Below are 27,913 nucleotides of genomic sequence, written 5' to 3' on the forward strand. Positions count from 1 at the left end.
GGTGGTACAAGAAACCTGAACCCAGAGTCTTCATATAGATCAGTTGCTTGATTGGTCATAAGAATAGAGCGTGGAGGGGAAAAAAAAAAGAGAGTGTGATATGGAATCATACCCAGTAATAAGAAGAAAGCTGATAAATCTATTTCCACCGCTGTGTAGGTGGAATCAGAGCCACTTTAGAACCTGTTCGTCTCGAATGTTACCATGCTGTAGACAGTACAAAATTAGTCCCAATTTTTATTTTAAGAAGTCTGAGTGACTTTAGTGCTTATGAAAGATTGACAGTTCATTCCCCACGCCTCACCTCAACCATGTGCCTCAGTTCTGGTCTGAAATACCCAGCCTACATTAATCAGAGTCTCATTTAACAGTCTGCCAATTGTGCTGATTTATGTCCAGTTGCATAGTTATGGGAGCTAGGAGGGGCAATCAGACTTGTCCTGACTTATGACCCAAAAGGTTAGCTGTACCCTTTAAGAAAGGCTGGTCCATTAGCCTAACGACACAGCCTCCCCCTCTCCAACCCCAAATTAACCAGAGAACGTGCTATCGGGATGATAAGGGTCCTTGCAAATAGTATTCACACAGACAGCCTGATAATATGAAAACAAGGTCAGAGGAGCATGTATTCCTGTTTCTTAATCTGCTTTCGGCCCCTGGGTAAAAGCCACAGACCCAGAGAGATCAAAGGAAATATTAAGGGCTTTTAAAATGTGACTTGTTTTCCCTGAGTGGAGAAGACAATGATGCTATTGACAGGGTCTGTGGTTTACCCTCACTCCCAGGGAAAGAGACAGCAGACTCCAGCTGAGGCACCGGCACCCTTCATTTCAGCCTGCATTTACTCAGGTTTTTTGCAACACAACATGCAAACAGCCACGATTCAAGCACACATTAGGGCAGATGAGACTGGCAGTTTGATGGGAAGGGAGAGACCGTCCAGGACAGGTTTTTTCCCTCAGTCCCTGGGGTTAAAGACAAAATGAAACTAAGACTAGCCCAGAAGGAAATTTTAATAGATCTCAATCAAGAGGATGAAAATTCCCTTCTCCCCCCCACAAGTGCTAGTTTCAGCCTAAAACACAGCCCCCTCACTCCACCTTACCCAATGCGGCACTGTTGCCACACTTCACACTGAAAGCTCAATAGTGAGAAAGCAGGCCCGGCCTTAAAAGCACACACACACAAGAGGACGGAAGATCAGGCTCCAGGCTGGCCGGCTACTCAAGGTGTCCCATCAAGCAGTGGAACTGTATAAAGTGGCATCTCAGTTAGGTACCTTCTCACAGCTTGGGGCCTCACAAGCAATAAAGATGCCCTGCAAAAAACAGAGCTGGTGCAGCCACTGATAGCGCAGGTTTTAAAACAGGGACTCATTTCCCAACGCGAGCCGCTTCTGAGCTCAGGTGAAAAGAATGAACCCTTTTGTTATGAAGAGAGGTTGAAATTCAAGCCAGCCATGGGATGGGGAGCTGTTGGCGCCTGCTCTTAGACAGGCCTGATGAACTCGGATAAACTCGCAGGCACTTTACCATGAGCAATTCCTGCCAAGCATAGAAACACTTAGCACCTGACAGGGGGGAGATTAATAAAGCAGAGGAGGGAGGGAATTTCTCCTTATTGAACAACTAGGAAAGCAAGTGACTTTGTTAATAGGGATCACGATTTTATTTACTGTTTAAATAGGGTCACGATTTAATTTAATAGGGTCACGATTTTATTTACTGTTTAAAAGGTGACTTGTGATATTGGACCGAATGGAGGTCACACGGAAGTAGCTGTCCGGAAGTTTCATGGAGACCACGAAGAAATAAGAGACGGAAGTCCCAGATTTTCTGTGAAGATGCCTGCTTTTCTGTACTATTCATTCATGTGGGTTGGAAAACCGGAGCTGTGAGTTTGCACTGTGATATGGCCAGTGCAATTCTGGGTTGAAATTGGTGAGGCAGCGGGTCATAGAGCAGCAAGGCAACAGCCCCCGTATATCGTTCCAGTAAGAGGACACTGTAAATACAGGGATGAACCAATCCCTGGCCTAATTCCACTTCACACCAGAGAGGAGGCTGCAAGTCGAGCAACAAAAATATTTGAGAGAGGGGCTAACTGACTCTTTCCTCATGAGAGGAAAATGTTGCTAAGTAACAATTACGTGAGAGGAGAGGGAGACGGCGAGTCCAATATTTGAAAGATGTAAATAATAAGATGGGAGACGTTAAGGGAAAGCTGAGGCTAATTATGAGGAAAAGCCTTCCCAACAGGGAGGTCTGTTAGGCTGTCAAAGTCTAAATGAAATAGTGGAAGCCCCCTCGCTTGGAACATTTAAAGCTAGACTAGTCAGAACATTAGAAAACTGTGCGGTAGGCCGAAATGCTGCATTGGCAGGAAGATGGACTAGAAGAATAGTAGATCTTTCTCGACTTGTAGAGATGGGAATAGCTGTCTTCTTTATGGACTATTCTGAACGGGAACAGGTTGCTGTGAAGAGTTTTATAGTGCTCTATTCATTCCTCAGCACAGCAACACAGATGGCATGGTATATTTCTATATGCAACATGCAGCACCGGCAGGGTGTTGAGTCCTGCTCTGTTCTGTCCCAGATGCAACAGCCACTGAATAGTTGTGTCTGCATATTTTAAAATAGCCATGCTACATGGACACTTGGTGCTACAGATCTCTGCTGCCTTAAGTGTATTGCTGTGGTTGATGCTCCAGGAAGGTGTAAGGGGATCTCAGATGTTTTGCTGTAAAATAAGAGATTAGTTGTGCCATTATTTGTTGGAGAGTTAGATCAGATCCCAACCGGCAAGAGATCAGGCCTCAACTACCCACAGAAGTTACAGTTAAACACGCCTTTAAACTGGTGCAATTTCTGTGTTTAGATGCAGCCTCAAACTTGCAAAACCAAGACAAGTAGCTTCTGTGTCCATCCATTAGGAAACACATTATGGGTTACAGATTTTGTAGGAGCCTCCAAAGCCATCTCTCCTAAATGGGATTGGAGGAGAGGGCACTCCTGAGTATCAACTACTAAGAGGCCATGATCATGCCGTAACCAGAGAAGTGTTAATTGGTTCTTGATGGTTAGGATTTTGAGTAATTAGCAGTTTTGTGCATGGCTAGATGTGGGATCTCTACAGGCTTGTCTATAGTTGTTGGTACCGTTTTATCTATATTGGTTAAACAAAAAAAAACCAAAAAAAAACCACTCCCTCCCACCCCCGAACCAAGATAGTTAAACTGGTGCAAAACCGGTTCAGATCAGGACTCATTTGGCTGATCTTGCCTTTCAACTCATATGAAATATAAAAGGTAACTGCTCTCAGGAACGAGCTCCTCACTTTTGGAAATCCCCAGAATGCAAGGTTCAGATGTTTTGGAACACAACATAACTCAGATAGCTCTCACTCACAGGACGAGGCTAGCTCTGCTCTACCAGGATGTGCATGACTCATTTCTTGGCTGACCAGCTGTTAACATCTGTCTCTGCTTTGTCTGTCCTGTAAGCAGAAGGAATCCTCTAGCGCCACCTCGCTCTTTAGAAGTGGGCGCTTATCAGATGCACACGCTCTGCAAGAATTCTGGTTTGAAGTTACATAAACTGGATCCACACTAGATTACAAACATTCTTCCTTGTCATTTCCCAGTGTATATTTCAGTGCAGAAGCCACGCCGGGTAGTAACTGCCATGGTTTAGCAGTCCCACCTTTATGATGTAGAACCTAGTTACACTTCATAGAAGATGTGATGCAGCTGAAGCTCCGAGGGATATAAACTTAACAGGTACAGAAAATAAAAAAGTTATTGTGCAATGAGGATTTGAAATACCTTGTATTATTTCTGTTCTGTTTCTTACTCTCCACTTCTGTAGGAGTATTTAAATCCACCAAGCAGCAGCTATTTCAGAAGCTAGTCTGTAACTGCTGAATTCTTTTTCAGTTTAGTAGATCTTGTCACTGAACAGCAGGAAATCAGAAGTCGTACAAATAGCATTTTGAAAGCAGGACAGGGGGAACAGAATTAGATCCAGTTAGTTAGATTATGGTGGCTTTTGCTGAAAACCCAAGCACGGACATGGATGTGACATGTGTCTGGTGAACTCTGTTATGTTAGCAAACAATGAGAACAAAATCTACCCAGAACATAACTGTTTTTTCCTTTTGGACTTAAAGTGCAAGCTTCCAGCTAACCCAAATATATCCTGAGGGTGACTCACACCAGACCTAACTGGCCGTTTGCTTGCCAAGAAACTAAGGGCTTGTCCACACCGTGGGCTCTGCAGCGATCAATGCAGTGGGATCGATTGAACGGGTTGTGAAGACCCACTCAATCGATGGGAGATGGGCTCTCTGGTCGATGCCATTAGTCCACCTCCCTGAAAGGAGTAGGGAGGGCGTCTCCTGTCGACGCAGTGTCGTGAAGACACCATGGCATGTCAACGTAAGTCAACGACCAGCGCCACCAGTGTAGACCAGACCTAAGACTCCTGGCAAACTTTGATTCTCCGCCAAGCGCTTTTTCCTCCAAAATGCAACAAAAGAGGAGATATTAACAAGAAAAAAATTCCTTCTTCTACAACTTTAAATATGTTAACTAGACATGAGGGATCCAAAGGCTTTGAAAGTGACACTAGCCAGAGTTCTGCTGATTCGCAATGGACTTCATACGACATTAGCTCGATTTACAGATCAAGAATGATTTTTCATGCCATTAATTCAACCTGAAATCTGAAAAAAAATATCAAGCCACGCCCTTTCACCGCAGTCAGCTCTCACTACTGATTGGGCTAGTCTGTTGATGGTGCATGAAACCGATTAGAATCCAGCTTGGTTTTCTATAGCTGGGTTGATGGGGGAGGCTGAGTGGAGTACATTCATTGTGTCAGTGGAGAACACTGTTAATGCCCAAGGACAGGAAGGATGTGGACAAACTGGGGAGAGTCCAGCAGAGGGCAACAAAAATGATTAGGGGGCTGGAGCACGTGACTTATGAGGAGAGGCTGAGGGAACTGGGCTTGTTTAGTCTGCAAAAGAGAAGAATGAGGGGGATTTGATAGCAGCCTTTAACTACCTGAAAGGGGGTTCCAGGGAGGATGGGGCTAGGCTGTTCTCAGTGGTGGCAGATGACAGAACAAGGAGCAACGGTCTCAAGTTGCAGCTGGGGAGGTCTAGGTTGGACATTAGGAAAAAGTTTTTCACTAGGAGGGTGGTGAAGCACTGGAATGGGTTACCTAGGGAGGTGGTGGAATCTCCATCTTTAGAGATTTTTAAGCTGCGGCTTGACAAAACCCTGGCTGGAATGATTTAGTTGGGGTTGGTTCTGCTTTGAGCAGGGGGTTGGACTAGATGACCTCCTGAGGTCCCTTCCAACTCTAATCTTCTATGATTCTATGACACCTTCTGATCAGATACTGAATATTTATTGCTTTCAACACTGTAGCATCTAGAGGCCCCAATTGCAATCATGGCCCCATGGTGCTAGATGCCACAGAGGAGTCCCTTTGTAAACAGAGAAGACAGAGCGGGAGGGGAGCTGGGGAAGCAAAATAACTTTCCAACTTACAGCTGGGCAATGGCAGAGCTGGGAACAGAACCCAGGTCTCCAACTCCTTGTCCACCAGCCCACGTTGCCTCTCACAATACTGAGAGAGGCGATACCATTTTAAGTCTTTTCCGACCATGCGTTCGAACTTCCCTAGGCTCTAGAAATAAAGGCCTGTCCTTCTAGAGCGGCTAAAGCCTATTCCTCCTGGCATTTCCTACTTAGAAGCCTTTATTCACTCACCTACTCCCTGATGTCAGAGAGCAGACCTGAGGGAGCCCCACTGTTCCTCAGAGCAGGGAGAAGAGTCAGACACACCCAGCATCTCAAGACCTGTCCATGTTAGCTGAGAGTTTGGACAGCAGCTTGCATGCGAGTGAAGCTGCCCAAGATTCGGTCAGTGCTCACGTCTCTGCAGCATTAACAAGGCAGCACACAACGAGAGTCACGGTAAGACAACCCCCCTCCCGAAGGGGAAGGCAAATGCTGCTCTGTGGGACAACTGGAGCAAGACTCTAAATTCAGATCACCTGCCTTGTACGCGGCAGCCAGAATCAGTGCTCTTCATTTGACTTAGGATTGGCCGGCTGTGCACCTCTGCCCACAGCCCGTTCTTTGCGCTTACCTGGGATTCTTCATTCCTCACAGGGTTTTCTATGGACCTGCTGCTTTCAAGGCTGTCCTTCTGCTTGTGTTTCCTCATGAGCAAACTGTCCACAGCCCAGAACATAACAGCCTTGGAGGGGAAAAGGGGAAAAAAAAAAGTTGTTTGAATGGTCCAGACTTTTAGATGGCCAATCTTCAGTGCAGCCTAAACCACCAGGAGGTCGCAGCTTTAAACCCTTACAATAACCACCACCAACTCACGTCAGACGTGATCTGACTGAGCAATTGTGCCCCCTACCCCCACGCACACGAACGGAGTAGCGCACACTCTGCAGTTCACACAATTAGCTCCCATGTCTACCAGTTTGTGTTTTGTGAGGTTTTTTTCCCTCCTCCTCTGCGTTGAAGCCTGGTCCCGTGCGTCAGAGCAGACACTTGCAGAAGGACCCACCGGGAAAGACACTAAGAGGAGGACAGGGCTGTACTGCGTCAGCTCTGCAGCTGTAAGTGGCTGAAGGATGAAGCATCCAGAACCCAGGTTCACCCATTCAGCTTCCCCAGACCATCATTAGCGCTCGCACTGGTGTCCCACGTGCTGGGAAAGTTTGCCCTTCAGCCGAGCAGAAGTGGCGGCAGGGACAAATTATGGCCATTCGAGGCCCACGGCAAATCCTGCAGCGGGCTCCCATGGTCCTCAGGTGGCAGCAGGTTTCAGATGAATGGAGCACCGCACCTTTCCCCCCGGAGGTACTGCCTCATGCATCGGCAGACTCAAAGGCGCACGCTGTGTTTTCACGCTTTCCCCGCCGCCCAGGAGACCAAACACAGCTCCTCCAAAAATGAAAGCCAAGTTTCTGAGCTCATCCTGTGGCTGGCTACAGGAACTGGCATGTTATTTGACTCAGAGCAGCAAGGACGTACTTGGCTCTCAGTTACTTTACCATGTCAACGTGCAGGCCCAGGTGCTCTGTGGTGACATGTAGGAGATTAAAAAACCCTGTTGATTCTGTAGACGAGCTGTAGAAAGGCACGAGCTCGAGTACTGGCTATTTCATTTTGCAATCCGCTTCAGGCAAGAGCTGTGATGTTCTGCCTCATGGAATGCAACCTCCTCTTTTGCCGGTCTCATTCAGACCACGCTGCTCTCCGCTCTGAATGGCCTCTCTGCCTGCCACATCAAGTTCAAACAGCTCGTCTTTCCCTATAAGGGGGCCATATGGCTCTTCTGTGGCCTCATTCTCTACTGGGAGGCAGCATGGCCTAGTGGATAGATCGCTGCCTGGCACTCCAAAGAGCTGGTTTCTAAACCCTGCTCTGCCACTGGGCAGACTGCGGGGTGACCTTGGGCAAGTCACTCCCCTCCTGTGCAAGCTTCCCCATTACTAAAAAGTGGAGGTAATGAAATCTGCTGTTGAAGAGATTGCTTAATAAGAGCTAGGTATTATTGACAGCTTCTAACACTGGCTGGCTGCACTTGTACCAAGCCATCCACCTAAGTACCCCTTTTGTATCCACTTCCTACTTCTGTCTTAACGCCATCTTCCATTGCATCCCTTATGTTTGGGATTCTCCATCTCTTTGGGTGCTGTCACCAGAGAAAGCACCTATCTGTTGGAGGCGGCAGGATATGAACAGCACCCATTTTAACCATTTAGCAAACTTGAAACATGTCACCGACTTGACAAAGCCCTGGCTGGGATGATTTAGTTGGGGTTGGTCCTGCTTTGAGCAGGAGGTTGGACTAGATGACCTCCTGAGGTCCCTTCCAACCCTAATCTTTTATGATTCTTTGACTAGAAAGGGAACTCTCCGGTGATAAATGGAGTTGTTCCTGGGATTTTTCAAATCCCTTAGAAGGCAGTTTCTAGAGAAAAAGGAACGGAAGGTGAAAAAGTGGCATAGCTGGACAGGACAGAAGCATAGTCTACCTTAAACTTCTTGAATCCTAAATTGTGGTGGGTGGAAAGACATTCTGAATCAAGTGGGGTGCCGTCTGCCACTGCATGGCATGCCATGTACTGCAGCGTGACATTCCATTTCACAGTTCAAAACTTTCCTGGTCCCTTCAAAAATAGCCTAATCAAAGGTTCAAAGCCTTTGGTGGCAGATACGGAAAGGATTTCCTGAGTGATAGTTTAGAGAATATCACCAGTTTTGGGGGCAAAAGAACATTTGGCTGGACTTCAAGTAAGTACTATTTTAAAGAACCTTCTGTAGCCGGAGAGCTAATTTTATACAAGGTCATCAGAACAAAGTTACTCTATATTTATTTCTAAGTAGCTGGATGACCACTTCCTCCCTAAGAATTTTACATCGGACTGAGTGGAGGTTTCAGCCAAAAACTCAAATGGGCTTTTTTGTTGATTCTTACCAGCTTTGAAGTCAGAGTGAGATTGTACACTGCAGGGAAATAGATTTGGCCAAAGAGGTTTGCAGACAAAGGGCCTGATCCTGTTAGCACCAGCCTCTCCCATGTCACCAGCCTGATTCTTATCTGATTTGGTAGCAATTATACTCACAATGCACTGACCTGTGTGACTCTGGCCCATTGACCACAGAGTAGAGAGCATTCATCACGCAGGACTGGGCCTGTCTGGAGTTATAATTGCTATTGAACGTCAATGACATCACTAGAAAACACCCAGAGCAGACTACCACTCAGCTGTTATCTCTGCCTTTTTGGATCGAATTCCATACATAAGCCAGTTAAGTTATTCTTGAAGAGCATCACTAAAGAGATGAATAGAAAGCCTTTTGGCTGACAAGGCCAGAATTCAGTGCTTTTCATCACAGGATGCGACTAACAGCCATGTTTTGGACGCCTGGGATGTCATGAATAATTTCAAAGGAAGCCCATATCCTTCACTCGTATCTTGGCAGTTCCAACAGAGGGGGATGTGATTTTCAAGTACAGCAGGACAGTCTGTCCCAAGTGACCATTTAAGCAACAGATTTTTGTCAGTCTTAATGAATCAGGACGATATTCCGGAGGACAAATTTTGCTCTTTGATTCACCCATAGAAGTCCAGTCACCTTATTGTCCTCACCTTCACCCTACACCTCTCCCAGCCCCACCTCTGTCATTTGCATCTTACAATTTAAATAGGCAGTGAATCTGTGTTTCAGAAAGTGCCGTGCACATTGCAATAAGTACTTTAAAAAAAAAAAAAAAAAAAAAAAAAGCAGTCACCAGCTTTCATCTTGGAAACCCTAAAACCACACCTGTGTATTGGATGTGTTGCAAATGTACCAAAAACTACCAAAAATATGCAAAGACAGCCAGAATGACTCATTAACTGTGGTAGAGATCCCATAGAGTTTTGTGATGTCTGGGCGGCTTAATTACATCAATCTTCAACTCAGACTCCTCCATATAACAGTGCTGACAGAAGTTACTAGCTAGGAGACACTAGTATCCCAGCAAGAAATGGTTTGTGTGTGGACTGATCAGAGAGGCAGAGTGGTCTAGTGGGTAGGGCAATGGCTTGGGAATCCAGAGACCAGGGTCCTAGTCCCAGTTCCAGCTCAGCCAATGACCTGTTGGGTCACTTCTCTGCTTCTTCCATCCTTTGTCCTATCTATTTCAATCTCTCTTTGGGGTAAGGATTGCTGGTGCAGCACTGATCTCCATTGGGATGCATAGGCCCAGCAAACCCATAGCGTTTTCAGAGGAGTCTGGCTTCACTTACGTTGACTATAAAAGGCACAATGAGCATGACCAAGACAAGCTCCAGCTGAGGGTCTGGGATATAGTCCAGTAAAGTCTCCTGAAGCTGTGAAGGAAACAAAATTAAAAGTGGTTATTAAAATACATCTCGGTTGCATGATATTAACTATGAATTGCAGCAACCTTCCCACACTGGCAGCTTCGTGGCGGAGGCTGCTGCTGCCTTTTTTAACCCCGCCGCAGAAGATAGAGGAACACAAGCAATCCCACCCCACCCCAGACACTTCTGGCAGCCTGAGGGCCAAGCAGATGTTTATTCATTTATGAAAGTGCTGGGCTTCCGCACTTTAACGGTGCATTAAAATAACGAGCAGATTTTCCTTGGATTCTCTCAGCCTGGTTGCAAGATGAGCTTATGGGACCACCCACCTTGCATGAGATGGGCTGAAAGACATCCAGAAGTATCCTGCCTGCCCCCAGATTCCATGTTCACATACCAAGAGGGGAGAAATCTACATCAACATTTCAAGCTGTAGTGTCCTTCACTGCTTGGGTTGAGAATACTGGTTCCAATGGAAAGGAAACACTGATGTGTCCCAACCTAACGCCTCCCTCTTGTTCCATCTGTCTGGACACACACAGCTGCCATCTACCACACTCCCTCATTCAGTGGGCAAAGACTTTATATCATGGTAGCAGCTAGCAATCACAACAGAGCAGAACCCTAGTGTGCTAGGTGCTGTACAAAAAGTAATAAGACAGCTTCTGCCCTGAAGTAGTAACAGTCTAAAACAGAGAAGAGATGAAAGGAAGTATCATCCCCAATTTACAGATGGGTTATGGAAACAAGAGAGATTAAGTGACTTGCCCAAGGTCACAGAGTAAGTCTGTGGCAAGGCTGGGAAGAATCTCCCTCTACAAGCTTATCTATCCAAGGACAGAACCATCTATTCCATTAATTGCTCCTTTGGTCAGCCTGTGACACATTTCCTTGCCACTAGCCAATAGGCAGCTCCCCAGATGCAACAACCACTAATGGATTATTTGAGCACTCCTCGTGAGTTATGGCCTAATAAAGAATTAGCCCACATAATGCCGTGGCATCCTCCACACAGTGGGAAACGTGACCAGTAATTTACCTTTGTCCAGCCAGGGATGAACAGAGCAAGGCTCACCACAGTCTTCTCAAAGATCATTATCAGCAAGTAGAGGATGCACTGGCCAATCCAGGCAGCGGCTTGTGGAGGGTCACCTGGAAAAGTTAAGTTAAACCTAGCATATAGAACAGAAGTAGAAAACCACACAGAGAAATACCAGAGCACCCTGGGGTAAAATAATATGGACTGAGAACAGGAGTTAAGACTAGTACAGGAGGGTGTGGGGGAAATGTGTGTACAGTGCCCCAATATAGCAGTTTGTACACAGATTTCTGTCCCCTCCTAGAAAGGATGCTAATCTGCTTGAGTGTTACAATGATCTCAGCAACAAGCAGATGGAGGACTAGAGGGGATATAATTTTTCTGACAGCTAATGGAGCTCATCTCAAGTTGTAGGAGCTTATGGTTTTGGAGCAGAAAATTTGTGCTTTCTTCAGACAGGAAATTTAAAAAATGACTCTGGTTTCTTTTCAGAATGTTTTCGATTTAAATCTCAGTAATTCTCATATTTAGTTCAAACAATTCCTTTGAACACGCGTTGCTTTGTGGATCATCAAATTGAATCTGTCTTGCCCCATCAATCTTAGCTAGGTCCTTATTAGCTCCTCTCTCTTCTTTAATCTAACAGAATTTAAGTAATTGTGTCATTGGCAGGTTTTGCCACCTCTTCATAGTCTTTTCCAGGCTATTAGGAACAAACAATATATAGGCTCAATAGCAGAAAAACTGGATACATTCCATGGATTGTGTTTTTCAGGAGGTCATACTAGAGCCAATGGTCCCTTCTGACCTTAAAATCTTTTAAGCACTGGTCCTAATACTGATCTTTGATACAATACATTGGCAAGTTGATAACAGGTAATTTATTCTGTGCTGGGATAACTAACTCCATCCACCTCAGAAACGCAGCCCCTTCCGGTGAAGAGTTGTCAAATATTTGCTAACACTACACCAGGCAGCAGCCCAGGGCAGAAAGATCAGAACAGAGCATCCAATTGTCAATTCAAGAAGAATTTCAGGCAACAGCTAGGATTTGCCCCAACATCGAATCTGAAAATGCCGGCGGCGTATGGTGAACGAAATGGTCACGGCCTCAGATGTCAGTTTCACCCAAAAGGCATAATTTTCAAAATGATCACTGCATCCATGCATTCGTCTGACATGCTGTGGACTTATCAGATATCTGTCAGTTGCTGATGACAGCGGGTGGCTGGGGATGTAATACTTAAGGTCTGAGACACAGACAAGGCCTCCATCATCCCAGGTTTTCAAGTAATCCAATCTGGAAATCAATTCTAGTTAAATATGGATGATAGGTACTTAAAGTGATAATGAAAAGCATATTTATTATTGTTAGCAACTATAATGGAACCATATCTATTACATACAGGAGCTTCAGGCCTCAATAAGCATCCTGCCAGCTGCTCATTATCTTCCCAGGCTCATTACAATCCATCAGGTCTGCAAAATTGGGGCTGCCAACATCTGGCTCTCTTGAGACATGTCACATTTCCTCCTGACACAACAATACAAAGATAGCCTCTGGTGGCATCTCTGTTTCCAGTGCAGACCAGAGCCCAGAACCGCAGCTGGGCAGGAGAGTCAGAGCAAAGCTTCTCTGAAGCTGGAAGGTGATTTATGGGTGGAGGCACATGGGTCAGGAGGGCTCTCTTCCTTCCCTCACAGTTCCCAGCCCTTTAGGGAATCCCAGCGTCACTTCACCCTTACCTACTGGAGACGTGTTCACATTCTGGACAGCTCTGTTACAGCAGAGAACTCTTCTTGAGTACGCTTCAATTCAAAGAGGCACAAGGGGAGCCATCTAGATCTCTTCCTCTGGTAGACAAGTAGCAAAACCCATGACCAGCCAGCCAGCAACAGCACATACAACCGTATTATTAAAGAGCCAGGGCCAGATCTTATTCCTATTATGGAGGGTGCTTCTGTAAACGTGAGGCAGGTCAGACAGTACAAAGGGATGCACCCTGCTGCTGCCAGTGCTGTATGAACAAAGGCCTTTGTCCATCCAACACCTTGCAGGCGCAGTAAGAGAAATATTGAAATGTCTGATCAAGGTTCCCGCTCTCTCTTACTGGGTTGGTGAAATCTAATTATAGATCATAAAACCCGTTTGAGGGGCCTGCCCTTAGACTGGCACTCACAGCTGTGAACTACTCCAGACAGCGTGACAATCTGCTCCCTCTCTGCAGTGTCCAGCAGGAGACTGACAGGGTCAGCACAATACCTCTGATTGTTATCAGTGACGGTCTTTTTTTGTTTTAAAACATGGCATGTGCCAAACAGCTTCACAATGTATATGATTTCTTCTTTACTGCCAAGGACAGGCAAGGCAGGTTGGAGAAACGGCCAACCTAAAACTTTGCCCAAAACTCAAACCAAAGACCAGCCTTTTCCTGGTTTTGAAGTCTGGGCAGTTTTTTCCTCCCTCATGTTCCATTTGTGAGAAATTCAGCCAGCTGCTCTTCATGGTTTTCTGGTTTGCCAGGCCTATTTACAAGGAAGACCTGCTCACTCTAAGAGCGCGTTATCTCCCTGAGGGAGAGAGATCAAAATACGAAGTCAGTGTTAGGAACTCCTGGCGTAGTACCTTCTAGATGCATTTTACAAAGCTGGGTTGAAAAGAAGGAAACTTAAACCCAAATATCTTCAGTAGAAGCAGAGGCAAAACCATACTGGCCAGGATGGGGTTTGTATAGGTTTGTTTTTAAGCCTTGCTGTCTAGTTAGCTTGCTATCACCGTAGTACATGATCATCTCAAAGACATCAGTCTTTCATCATTTAACACACCCGGCGATAGGGCAGTATCTGTATTTTATGGATGAACTGAAGCACAGGATAGACTTGGTAACTTGCCCAAAGTCCCACAGGAAATTGGTGGCATACCCAGGAATTGAACCCTGATCTAGTATGTCAAAGTCCTAATATAAGTCCTTAGACATATTTAAGGCCTGGCTTGACAAAGCCCTGGCTGGGATGATTTAGCTGGGGTTGGCCCTGCTTTGAGCAGGAGGTTGGATTAGATGACCTCTTGAGGTCTCTTCCAACCCTAATCTTCTATGATTCTATGATAAACAGTGCATTGAACAGGGCCTCGGCCGTAGTCAGGACCCCACTGTGCTGGATGCTACACTGCCTATTCTCTGCCTCAAAGCGCTTACACCCAAAGAACAAATGATTGAGGGGGTAAAAGAACTTGCCCACAGTCCATGGCAGAGTCAGAAACAGAATCCAGCTCTCCCAAAATGCCAGCTGAGTGCCCTGCCTACTAGGCCATGCTACCTCTCCATCCTTCATCTCTTGTGAAAGTTCTTAAAAGGCAGAGATAAGGAAACTTAGCTACAGATTCAAGTCACAGCAGGGAAACGTATGGTCCTGGAGAATGGATGCTAGTTTTATTCCCCCTCTAAAGCTTCCCGCTATCACACTGCAGGACAGACAGTTTGGTATGGTGCTTGTATGGACAGACTACAGAGCCACACAGGAACTAGGGAAGCAATTTTTCTGCATGTAGAAGAGGAAGGGAATAAGGAGGATAGCAGAGTAAACCTTGTGTTTACTGCTAGGCTGTCTAAATGCTTTAACTAGAGCTGTGCAAAACTCAGCTAGTTTGAGCCACGGGGCCTTGCAAACCTGATATTCACATTAGCATTTCAGCGAGAATAGATCCAAAAAAACCCTCAAAGCAAAACCCGACCGTCATATTGGAAATAGACAGAACTGCACCTTTTGGTTGTGTTGCAATACCTGACCCTGAAAGTTTCAGGAGTTTAGGCCAACAAGCCAAGCCAGAGTTTCAAGTTGGTAACAAAACCCCAAATCAGGCAAGTTGTGCATGGCTTAGAGTTTCACTGTGAACACTTCGAGTCTCTACTAGAGTTGGTAGCGTGGTGATGCAGCGCTGCTAGTCTGGCTAACCTATGAGTGGTTATGCCCCATCACGTACCGACTGCACAAGTCAGCAGAAGAGCTGTCAGGGATGCACAGATCCCATTACAGAGGCGATCCAAGCAACAGGAGTGGCTCACGGTTTCAGAGCAGAGTTTTAGCCATGTTGTCCCTTCTCTTCAATGCTCTCCTTAATTTAGTTTTGAAACACTGAGAAAAAATGTTTTAATGCAACAGGAGGAAGAATCGGTTCTTAAGCATAAACTAGTTTCAGGGTGAAACATGTGTTTGCTTTTATCCTCTGGCCAGAGGGTCTGTGGGTTTTGCAGTTGTACTTTGCAGGAATTTGGCCCCCAAGGAACAAGAAAGAGGCTGTTTGGTGTCAAAATATCATCTCTGCCCTGGGATCAACTTCTCACTGTTTTACGGTTTTTCTTAAGTGGCAGCACGGCTGACTGGCTCCGTCAATGGGATTTAGATCTTCTCACTTTCAGCCATGAGCTGAAATCTAGCCCAGGGAAGCAATCAGCTGAAGTGACTGGGTGGCCCTTGGACTGCTGTGTAGAGTGACTTGGTCGTCCAAGTTCTATTCGGCAAGGAAGAGTGCCAAGATGACAAGAATCATTAACTGGCACGGCAGAACCCCTTGCTCACCAACAGAAATTTCTTTTTCCGTGATCTACCGGTCAGCCAGAGGCTTGAACAACTCAATCCTATACGGTGCCCTGGAGCAGTCCACTCTGGGTTTGGCCAGCCAGCAAAGGAAGCAGCGGTTCTCAAGCCATGGGCCGCTTGCGGCCCAATCAGGACACAGCTGCGGCCCATGTGACATCCTCAGGGCCCTACAGGTAGAGTGTGCGTGTATATATTGTGTGGATGTGGCACACACAACACCGTGAGCTGCACACACAGCCCACAATGGTAAATAGATTGAGAACCACTGATCTAGAGGCACGTTTCCTCCATTTAAAAACACCCTACTACCACCAGAATTGGCAGCCTACTAGCATGTAAATCTCCCACAAACACACACACGACGGATTTCGCCTCTCAGATAACTGGGTCCCTGTCGGCGGCGACCCTTGGGGGTCTCTTCTCTTGGGGGTCTGATCACTCGGGGGGGGGGGGGTATGGGGGAAGACAGTATGGTCCAATGGCCAGAGTCCACAGGCAGCCCTTCTGGGTTGGGGTTACATGGCTTATTGGCCTGAATCAACCAGGTCACGCGATTTTGGGGGACAGTGAGACCTCTTGGCCCATTGGGGGAATGCGGTGCCATCTAGAGGCATGTGGTGCCCGGGATAAGGGGACTCAGGCCCTCCCTGGTTTTCTGAGTCCCTGCCCAGGGTCCTAATGGTGACGGGAATTACTTGCTACCGGGTCAGCGGGGATCCTCCCACAACACGCTGACTCTCCCCTCCTTCCTAGCCTGACTCCCCCCGATGGTGGTTCATCATTTGGCTGGGTCCCCAGGTCCTTCAGTGGGTTCAGCCTTCGGGTGGGCAGCCACTGGTTCTGGGACAGCTCCCGGGTTCACTGGGTCTCCGATTCTCCCGGTCACTGGTTCTGCTGGTTCCGTGGTGGGAGCCTCTTTGGCGGTCAGCCCAAATGAGCTGGGCTGCTCCCTTTTGTACTGAGGCAGGCGTTGGAGTGTGCCCAGCACAGTCTAAGGGGCGGGTCTTCCTCCACCCATAATTCCCTTGCCTCTAGCGTGGGGTAGGCACACCCCATCGCACTCCCAAACTACTCAGGGTTTTACAGATTGGCACCCAACACCTTCCTAGGAACACAGGAGACACTAGGCAGCTAGTTCAGAGCTCTGGGTCATTGACTGAGAGCAGACTGCCCTAATCAGTGGGCAAGATGCTGCATTCTGCTCTAGCTGAAGGCTCCAGATGCTTCTCACCTAGAATACGTTATAATCAAACCTTGAGATTCCACCGCCATGGCACAAGTGCAGTCTCCAAGCTGAACTATAGATGGGGCAGGGCAGGAGGGAAGGGGAAAAGCATTACGTGCCACAGTTGGTACTTGAGAATCTAGGAGAAGTAATGGATCCATTGCAACCCTTAAGTTTGCAAGGGATGGTGGAAAACACAGGGCGCGCACACACAAAGCACACCCATCCCCGCTCATTTACCTCGACACTCTCCTCAGTCACAGTTAAGTCAGGCTTATATTATCTGAGCCTGCATTCCAGTTCCTTACCTTTTTCGGGCTCGGAGAGTGCAGGCCACAGCATTCGTGTTAGACTAAAGGGAAATCTAGATCACAGCACGTCACGCACACAGCGTGCATACTGCTGGGAAAGCCGCCATCCTCTCCCCTAATGACTGCATGTAGAAATTCAATAGCAAGGATGGAACGATGCAGAATCTCACCCCTACTGGCCACTGACAGATGCAAAAAAGTCTTCATGGTGCCAATAGCAAATGGTTAACACTTGTGTGTCAAACCTGATGAGTGAATAAATATGGTTTCCCAGAAGAACGCCAAGAGTGTACAGTAAATCCACTCAGTGAAGGGCTTGGGGAGGAAGAATACGCACTGCCCCCTTCTGAGACTTGTTAGTGAGGGAAGAAATCCCCCACGTGAGCCTTCTCACCCACTTTCACACAAGAGCCTGCAGGCTGGTCACCTCCTCGTGAAGATCAACACAGATCAGTGCAATGAAATCAGCACAGACAGTCCATATCTGTGACCATCAACAGGAGGAGTGAGCCAGCGGGTATCCTCAGACCCATGCTCTGTTCACTTCGAGACAGGCCCAGATAGCCTTCTTGCAAGTACCGTAAGGACAGACACCTCCTGGACATGGTCGAGGATAAATTCTGAAAGAGGTGCTGATTTGACCTGGGCAAACGTATTAAATTCCAGGCCCGTGTTCGTAGGCGTCAAAGACAAATTCTTGCACTGTAGCTAGCAGGTGTCAGAAGAAAGTGTATCGCCGTCTTCTCTGCTGTAGCCATATGAACCTGCACTCGCATCTCTCAACGGTACAGGAATGTCCTCCTCACAATTTACCACTCACGGCTCATGTATTCCAGTTGGGCTGGGGATGGGAGCCTCCTGGTAGCTTGCAGAGTTTGAATGACTCACCAGCAGCACTGCTTTCTCTCACTCCAAGCCGTTACCATACAACAGGATTACTTTTAATCCACGTGGCTTCTACTGCACTGAGTTGTCAGCATACCCCATACATCACCGTCTGATGGCTTTATTCGCTGCCTTTATGAAGCCATATGTGCACTGAACGCACAAGAAAGGTTTAACTGCAAACCCAAGAGCTGTACAGAAGCTGGAAGGCAAATGGAAATTGAGAGTGTGATGGTTTGAATACCCTACAATAGTGTACAAAGAGGGACAGTAATAATTCTGCTAGACGCACGTTTGCATTTAAAGGAAACATTTAATTGAAAGCGACACTGACGGAGAGCACCAGCTTGTCAGCTCTGGGGAAGAGAGTCTTATTGAACCACAGAACAGGTTCAAGGGCAGCAATGCCCCAGCCTCTCGTACAGGCTGCCTCATGCAACTCAGACCCAAGGTGCAGGTATCACCTGTCAGAGCAGATTTTCATTGCCCGTAGCAGGGTGCCAGACAAGACCAAGCCAACAGGCACAGAATCGGAGGCCTGACTGCAATGGGCATCGGGTCACGCCTAGAGATTGGGCAAAGCCCTGGATGTGTTGTTCCAGTTCAGACCCCGCTCCAGAGCCATTGGTAACTGAACTGAATGTGACAGGAGCAGATTTGCAATAGGCCCTTCTGTTGTATGGGTCTTCTGCACCCACAAATCACTCAGATGTCTCGGCTTCGTGCTCCCACCAGAGTGGTTTATTCACAGGTTGCGTGCCCATCACCTTCTATGTACAAACAATCCAGCTTAACAGCCTCCGGGGCCTCACAGTCTCAGCCACCAACCGAGGGGAGCTCACCCTCCTCCGTCCTCTGTGGCTTCTCCCTTTCTGGCTTTTCCCCCCTGCACTTCCTTCCTGTGAGCCTTTTATAGCCCCTGGCTAAGGAGCCCGGCAGCTGCTACCTATTGGCCCACTAAGTGCAGGCTCCAGCTCCAATCCTCCCTTGATTAGGGCTCCCGTGACAGAGGGCTGGCTCCGCTTTCTTTTGCCCAGCGCCCTGTCACAGTGACCTTGCTTCAGTTTTCGTCTTCTACAAGCGCAGGAGTTAATATCAGTTCGTTCAGCTCACGCCTATTACAGTGATTCTCAAGTGCCCTGCACCTTGGGGAGCCATTTACACTTGGGCACAGTGGGGTAAGTGCAAGTTCAGAATTCCAGTTTCACATCCACTTTGCCCAGGTGTAAATACCTCCATGAGGGGCCAGGCAGTGAGGGATCAGGCCTGTGGTGGTAATGGACCATTAGGGGGTTCTTTCTCTACTCACTTTCCCCTGGATACAGAAGTGGAGAGCTAGGATGCAAAGTCACTCATTTTCCCCACGTCATTTGGATATTTCTGGTAAGATTTAAGCACTAACAGACAGCTTCCTTGGCTGCCCCCGAACCTGGGAACACTTGTTTATGGAAATATTGTATAAATACCATGACAACGTGCTCAAAAGCAACCCACACAGGTCCTCAGTTCAACTCAACAGCTGGCATGGAGCATGCGCTCCCACAAGTACATTTGACCAGCCAAGTTCAATAGGTCACTAGGCAGTGTTTAAAGGGTTCCGACCAGCATGCCTTTATATCTCCAGCCAGCAATTTGACTGAATCATCATGCTTGGAATATCCAGAGTCACTGGAACTACAGGTTCATATCCCAGAAATACCCACTCCTGCCCTCCTTCCTGAGAAAACTGAGGGGCATCTATAGGAAGGGAATGAGGATGTAGGTAGGGGGATGAATAGGCGAGAAGGGATGTAAAAAATGTTTTCAAGTGAAATTGACATGCAACGTACTAACTCACACCTTGATCACTGCACTTCCTTGTTGTTCCTCTCCCCAGTACTTTGTCAGCACATTGTCTATTCGAGGCTATGCTCTTTGGGTAGGAGCCATGATTTCATGCATGTCTGAGGTGCACAGCACAGCCTGGCTGCCAACGTTTGCTCTAAGGGTGGCCTAAGGGTAGCCCAAAGAGTTCGAAAATGTGGGCTGCTGCTACCCATATGCAGCAGTGATGCTGAGGTTACAGGTCTTAGTTGTAGTTCTGAAGTGCTGTGAGTGTGCACGGTGCCGTGTGAACACACAGAAAGCCCTGCCCATCCTGCAAAGCTTAATGTCTAATTCCAACTGGTTCAACCTGTGGAAGCCAAGACAGAAGATGGCAAGGGGACTGCCATATGGAGAGCAACAGTGGAAGGGTTCATAAAAGGACTGGGTCTTCAGAAGTGGGAAAAGCATGAAGCTACTCCAGGTGTAGGAGACTGCATCCAAGACGGACCAGAGCTAAAAGTGAAGCAGGAGGGTGCTGTTAAGAACGTGATTAGGTCAGAAGAAAGCAGACAGGCAGGCAGACAAATTAATGGAAAACCTTGAAGGAAAGGGCGAGAAGCTATCGCAGAGGGAGAGGAGAGAAGAGATTTGAAAAAAAGGGGATAGTCAAATGGCCAGATCAAGGAAGAGGAAGATTGATTTAGGAGCTTTATTTTGGGTAGACTGTAGTGGAGCAAGAGGGCAAAGCTGCAAGATGAAAAGGAGGTGATTATAGCAGTCGGCATGCAATGACCAAGGTATTTACACCATCAGCAGCTATGTGAGTGAAAGCAGACAAGTATTATGCTCGTGAATTAACTTGCTCAGAAAACACGATAAAGACAAAGACACCGTATCAACCGGGGGTGAACACGATCATCGTTCCAGATCTGAGCTCTCAGTCCTCCTCTCAAAGGCTACCTGCACAACAACATTTTCTAAATATGAGCTAATTTAAATGCATAACTCTGTTGGACACTAAAAACCCTGGACTCTGACACACTGGTTTTAAGGCTCATTACGACAATTTGTAACACACTCTATTGTCTGCAAACTCTTACGTGCCCACTTCATTTTAAGCAGTCTCCTACATCATGTGTGAACAATTTATGCTTAATAATCTGTCCCAACGTGTATTTAGCTTAGGCCGGCTTTACACTAAAAAGGTAGGTCGACCCAACTATGTGTGAACAATCCTCACCCTTGAGCAATGTCGTTAAGCCGACCTAACGCCAGGTGTAGACAGCGCTAGGTTGATGGAAGAATTGTTCCATCGACCTAGCTTGCCACATCTTGGGGAGATGGATTAACTACATCAACTCCTCCTGTCCCTGGAGTGACTGTCTACACTGAAATGCTCCTGCAGCACCACTTCTATTGAAAACATGGCCTTGGACACTCTGGTTACCTTTCCCCAGGTCTGAAGAAAGCTGAGGTTTTTAGCACTAGGTATGGAGAGAACAGGATGTCTTAACAATATTCCAGGGGGAAACCGCAAAGAGAACTGGGAGAGAAGGTTAGATGAGACTTCAAGTAGAGACAGGGAGGACAGTAACTGAAGGACATTTAAAACACGAGAGAACCCTGCATGATGTCACCTTTGTATTCAAGACAAGGGCGGCTGCAGCAATTCGTTCCACTTTACACAAAGCAATGGCAGCTCTTCGGGATCCAGCAATTTCCCGATAAGGCCCCCACCTGACCAAAATTTGGTCCCCAATTTATAGGGTCCCTGTTAGAAGCTGCTAGTCCATTACCAGTTATTACTTTCCAAAAAGAGTAGCGGAGCCAGGAACAGCTAAGCACACAATACAAGGAAAATCAATCATGCCAGACAACAGATGGCATCAGAGCTATGCTGTTAGTTAGCCAACTGGCATGCTTCCTCTGAAGCAAGGAGGACTTTGCGCTAGCTGGGCTTAATTTTAAAAAGCAGCTTCTGCTTCCACCTCCACACCTGCAGCTGAACAGAAAACCCAGGGAAGTTTTCACTCAGACTGACAAAGCTTCAATTCATCTTGCAGAGGATTAATGGAGTTTCCTTATAAAAGTTTTAACCTCTCTCCCCAGAAGGCTGGCTGCAACTACCAAATGAGTCGCTCTTTTGCTGTGAAAACCTTGGTTCTTTTTATTAATTTCCAAACCAAATGTGGTAAAGCTTCTGCCCAATTAATGTTGTGCCAAGATCTCGGAGCAAGCCAAATCAAGATCAGGCTTCTTGCCTTCATCTTCAAGGCTGTGCATAATTCTTCAGCCATCTTGTCCTTTGCTTCTCCAGCAGCTATCTTCAGACCTCTTACGCCACTGCCTACGGAAGGAACACCCTGCCTTAGCAATTTCACAGCACCGTTACATTCTCTCCATTCAAATCCCTCTTCAAGGAAGACCGATCACCCATCTAGACAAGAATGCAGCTTGGCTGCTGTGTTTGCGTGTCAACTGGAGCGATGCAGAAGAAGGCCAAAAAAGGAGGAGGTTGCAGTCATCCAGCTGGGAGATGTGTCCCTGGCTGAAAGATTTTTTTTTGCTATAGGGATGAAGGATGGATCTTAGATATCCTAACTAGCTACAAGAGGCACAATTGCAGGATAACCTGGAATTGCGTTTACATAACTATGGGATCTCTACCAATGCCGCCATAATAAAGGTTGCATTGAGACATATACAAATTGTCTTGACGCCCACCTATGCCAATTCCGATAACCGACATCAGACACTTTGGAAAGCTTACAAATGTATTGGGAAGAATCATGTCTAAATAAGTCCTTCTCAACCAGCTGTCCCTCTGTTTCTAGCACAAGGAACCTAACCTTGCAAGATTACTGGAGGATTAGTTTATTTGTACAACACTTCAAGATGTTAAAGGGTAAGTGAGGGCTTCATCCAGAGCCCAAGTCAATGGGAGTCTTTACAATGATTTCCCAGACTTGGATTACTTAGATCAGTGCTTCTCAGTGACCGGTCCATGGAGATCTCCCTGACAACGTATAGGAAGCCGGTCCCTGGTATCAAAAAGGTTGAGAAACACTGGCTTAGATTACCAGATGAAAAGCTACGGCGGGGTGGGGAGGTGGAGGGGGAGAGAAGGAGTCAATCCAGTTTTATTAAAGAATCCCCAAAATTTAACCTTTAGGGGTGGGAAAGTGAGATTGAGAATCAGCTTTTACTGGTGGGATGGTCTAGGAACAGACAGGAATTCTGTAAGACATGCTGAAGTTTCAGTAGATCTTTAAGCTCACAAAAAAAAGGAAACCAACTTTGCAGAGTGGTAGGGAAGAATTGTTTATTTGTCTTCCCCTGTGAATGTCAGCAGTACTGTACAGTACTTGTTTAACTTCATTTTCTATTTAGAAAGACAAGTCGTGCCCTCTCGTGGAGCTTCCTAAGAAAAACAGGCTCACAGCTCCCAAAGCAGAGGATGAAATCAAGGGCGGATGACGGCAGAAACTTAGCACTTGAGCCTGAATGTCAGAAATACAGATAAAGTCCCCAAGTGTTTCTGATCCCACAATCTCGAAATTGGGATCTTCTGTTCTTTAGGACCTATGCAACCCCAAAAGGATGAGACTGAGGGATGAGCATTTTCAGCCAAGGATCCTTGATTTAAACACTTCCTCTGTCCAAGTAGAAAGCAGTCAGGAGTGTGCTATAAGATTTATATATTCTCCTAGAGAGGCAGGCAGAATGGGTGGGCATCGATGGGTTGGAGAGGGAAATTTTAACTTTTGCAGAGTAGGAAGAATTTGTGGAGACTGATTTATTAGTTACCTAGTGATTTCATGACATTTTTAATATAATAGTGTATCTTTAGCATGACTGACAGATACCTCTGAGAATTAACTGCTCATCTGACTACTACAGTATCTTCTTTGACGGCTCCCAGTGTACATTCCAGTAACCTGAGTCTTCCAGTAAACACTGGAAGTGTGAACAGGCTGTGTCTTTTGTGCAAAGATGATAAAGAAATATGGGCATGGGGGTGGGAACAGGGTGGGGTTGTCCTACACCTACCATACTCTCCAAAGATTAGATGTGTGTACTTCCGATGCTCCACAACCCAGGAGACAACCTTCACACCAAACCAGATCAGCAGCATCCCCAGTGTGGCATCAAGGATGAAATTCATTAGGTAACTAAGAGAGAGGGAGAAAACACTCTGAGTAACACTTGAAAATTCAGGCTCAGTTGGGTTCTTAATTCCCAGTGAATCAGAATAGATTCCGAGAGATGCTTTGAAAGTCCCTATTCAGATAAGACAAACTCCATTTTACGCAGCAGTCCCAATTTGCCTTCGTCGCATATTGGTGAGACTAAGGAATAACTCCATTAAAGTCAATAGTGCTGTTGGTATCGAATCTATATAAGGAGAATAGAGCCCAAGGCCTCCCCTGCCCCCAACTCATCTGTGAAGTTCTAAGAAGATTGTGTTCACAATATATTACAGAATTAAATTAGCCTGAGAATATCTTTTATGGCATTTAGGAGGAAATCAGTATCCAGTTTTTATTTACTGTATGCTCATGAACAGCATGAGATTTTCTTTTAAAAAACTCAGAGTGCCCTGAGATAAAGCCCAATTAATGAATACTTCAATATCCAATCTTTCCATCCTCAAATCCATAACCACCTTGGGAACGCTTCAGCAAATCTTCCATCTCCTGTACACTTATTGCAGTGCGAGAGTAATTCCCTGGGATTTCAGTAGCCTCATAAAGTTACACACGAGCTAAAAGTTTTGAAGGATTGGGGCCTGGGCTTTGTATCTCTTTACTTCTGCCACAGAGTCCATGGACAAAGCGCTGAGATTCTAATTTACCTTGTTCGGGGCTCAGATTACACAGAAATATGTATTTCTATATTGCCTAACATTAACATATATGTTAAGGAAGTGGGGAAACACAGAGCTCTGCTTCATTTTTTGTTTAAACTATGAAGAATCATGGGGCTTTGCAAACAGATACTCTATTACAAGAGTAGGTTCAATTTTGGGCCAACACCTTTTAAAGAGATTCTATCAATTTTTTTCTGGACCAATTATCTTTTTAAAGCTATAGCTGGGCTTTCATAGATTCTAAGGCCAGAAGGGACCATTCTGATGATCTTGTCTGACATCCTGTATAGCAAAGGCCACAGACGTTTGCAAGAATTCTAATGGTGTTACTCAAAAAACAACCAAAAAAAAACCTGAGGAGTTAAGCCTAGTATGAATAAATGATTTGTTATTAAAAAAAAAAAAAAAAAAAAAAAAAAAAAAGGCAAAATCTTTATTTCGATTAACCACCCCCCGCCTTCTACAGTGCTGTCGATGCAAATGCTAGCGCAGGAGAGCCAGAAAGTGAAACTGCATGCAAATTACATGCTAAAACAGGAGTAACAGATTTCCAAACACCTTTACAGCTTTAATAGCATGAAGTATTAATAGCACAGGCAACGACAGACATTTTAAAATATGATTATCCTCTAAAAGGCCTGATTTCTGAAAATCAGACAAGCAAGAGACAGTTATACAGTTAGCTTGCATAGGTACGAAATGCAATTATAATGTTCAAATACATTATCCATCAATATATATATGGCACTTTCTCCATAGATCTCGGAGTGCTTTACAGAGACTGGGGGGTATGTCTACACTGATGGTGGCGGCAGATCGACTTTTCTGGATCAATTGAGTGGTCAGTGAGGACCCGCTCTATCAATCCAGAAGTCAGCCTAGTTAAACCACCTCCTCAAGTGCAGTGCAGTGAAGACACCATGCAGAAGGAAAGCACAGCGGTCGACGGGAGTTACACAAGCTACTCTGCGTAGTTTGCGTAACTCCAGTCAACTGCTGCCGAATCGCCAGGTCAGTGTAGACCAGGGCTGGGAAAACCTTCCCTCTTCTGCCCCAAACAGGTCACATAGCAAGTCAGCATCTCCAGAGCCCAGATCTCCAGAATCTCAGCCACTGGACAGCACCGACTCCCAAACAACTGCACAGGCAGATCAGGAACACAACTGCACGTTCATTTTTGCACTTCCTATGGAGTGCCATATACTTTGAAAACCCAGCCCCCCACATGCCTCCACCCAGAAGAGAAACTTCGAATATTAGATGGGAATTAATAGTGTTAAGAGGATCTAAGTCAGTGTCAGTTTCTATCATACAGACAATAGATGCAAGTGAATTTAGATTCCTCCAGTCACAACTATAGGACATTAATGCAAGCACAACGCTATACTCACAGAGAACAGGGATCTTCTTCAGTGAGGTCGGACAGGAAAATATTGGCAAAATGAATGAAGAGGGCACCTACTGCTTGCTTGGAGGTATCATAAAACCTGGAAAGATGAGATACAACAACTTTTTCAATAGCAGCATTGGAGTGTTAGCCCGGAAAAGAATCACACTTGTGAAGATGGAGACCTCAGATCCGTAGAATATGAAAAGAAGAGTTAAAGGGTTTATGCTTTAAGATAGAATAGAAAAGTTTAGGGTTTGGAAAAAGGGCCTAAAGGACCTAATAAGGGCTGTCAGGATGCTAGCACAGCACAGATAGAGGGCAGACATGGGAACGAATGCTGACCACACCTGGCGGAAGTGACAACTAAAAATGTAATGTTGCTAAATTATGTCACATGGGGTGACAACATGAGCAAGAACAAATTGATCAGAAATGTTACTGAATTATGTCACATGATGGGGCAAGTGACAACTAAAGTGGTCAGTTTGGTCCGTTTAAAGTAATAGGTACACTCGTCAGCTTAATTAATAGATTGCTACAAGTAACAAGTGAAGTTGTCACCTTGGTCAGCTTGAGGTTATTTAAACCCCCCAAAATCAGTTGCACTTTGGACTGTAGCCCGCTGGGATCCTCGGTAGCTGGACTGAGCCCTTCTATGAACCAGCAGCGTCCAAGGGACGGCTATACTTCTTAGAGTCGACTCGGCCCAAGGGGCTTAGGAATAGAAGCACTTATTTGGTAACGTCTGAGAGGACACTTGCTTTAAGATAGCTAGAGAGTTTACAAGCGACCATCTGTCTGTAAACTCTGGAATGATTGGAAGTTTACAAGCGACCATCTGTCTGGAAACATAAAATGGCCAGAAGTAGAATTGCGCACTGTAATGAATGAATGCATGCATAGGAAAATACTAAGCCTCTGTATCTTTCTTTGGTTTCATGTTTGTATTATCTACATTTATGCACTTTATCTAATATTACTGACTAGAAATAAATGAGTTATATTGCTTCAGCTAAAGCCCTGTTTAAATTCTTGTTTGGTTACCCCCGCCCCTCGGTTGAGGCAATTCCTCTGCTTCCAGAGACCCACACTTCTAAAGCTAAGGCCTTCCAGGCCTCTCTGAGTCCACGAGATCAAGCCCAGCACAAGGAGCTTTCGGTGGGATTGCCAGAAGCGCTCATGGGAGTAAATGGGAGCAGAGGTAGGCCAATGCCGAGTGCTTTTGAAAAACCCAGCCCTGAAAGAAGCAGCGAGCGCAACTCATGGATTTACACCATATCAGACATTCACTGCGGAGAGTTCACCGGATGTTCACCAGCACATTTAACACAGCACTGGTGGGAGCCCTGTTAGCTATGAAAAGGAAATGAATGAGTGGCAAGAAGGAGAATTCAGCCTGCTGAAATTGCTAGCAAGAGGGTAGTCAGCACCAACTGGGGCCGTGCTTTTCCCATTTGTCTGCTGGGAACTGGAATGAATCACCAACTTTATTCAGAGCCCATGTAAGAGGACATTTGTGAAAGCTTTTGGCTGCTACTGATCTGGGCTGGATTTCTACTGGAAGCTTAATGCTGAGAGGTTCTCCTATGGAGTCTTGAAGTCATCCAGTACTTGATATTAGACCTGCCTGCACATCTCTTAACTGCAAAATGCACAGGTGCAGCAGGTTTCTCAACTTGGCTCTCACTGCAGCATCACAAGTGTCATCCTGGGAGCTGCATATAGCTCTCTGGAGTTAAGGACTAAGTGGCTCACTTGTTACTGAACTGGTAATGCTTGGAGACTTCTCAACTAATAGTAAGAGATACTAAAAGGGCCGGTACACTGTAGCATCTAGAATTTCAATATTTTAGTCAATTTCATCCATAATATGATGG

The 27,913-nt window shown here is 46.1% G+C and overlaps 1 protein-coding gene across 1 annotated transcript in view; it reads right to left on the minus strand.

The window, feature by feature from the left end:
* Positions 1-27,913, minus strand: part of LOC137144529 (store-operated calcium entry regulator STIMATE-like) — a 61,547-nt gene that overhangs the window by 4,082 nt on the left and 29,552 nt on the right. The window contains exons 3-7 of the mRNA XM_067534897.1: positions 26,038-26,133; positions 23,827-23,948; positions 10,951-11,063; positions 9,834-9,917; positions 6,164-6,274 (exon numbers count right to left, since the gene is read on the minus strand). Of these exons, the coding sequence (XP_067390998.1) occupies positions 6,164-6,274; positions 9,834-9,917; positions 10,951-11,063; positions 23,827-23,948; positions 26,038-26,133 (526 nt within the window). The remainder of the gene's footprint in view (positions 1-6,163; positions 6,275-9,833; positions 9,918-10,950; positions 11,064-23,826; positions 23,949-26,037; positions 26,134-27,913) is intronic.

Source organism: Emydura macquarii, unplaced genomic scaffold, assembly GCF_026122565.2.
Source record: "Emydura macquarii macquarii isolate MOO-44397 ecotype Brisbane River unplaced genomic scaffold, CSIRO-AGI_Emac_v2 contig_3470, whole genome shotgun sequence".
Taxonomy (NCBI): domain Eukaryota; kingdom Metazoa; phylum Chordata; order Testudines; family Chelidae; genus Emydura; species Emydura macquarii.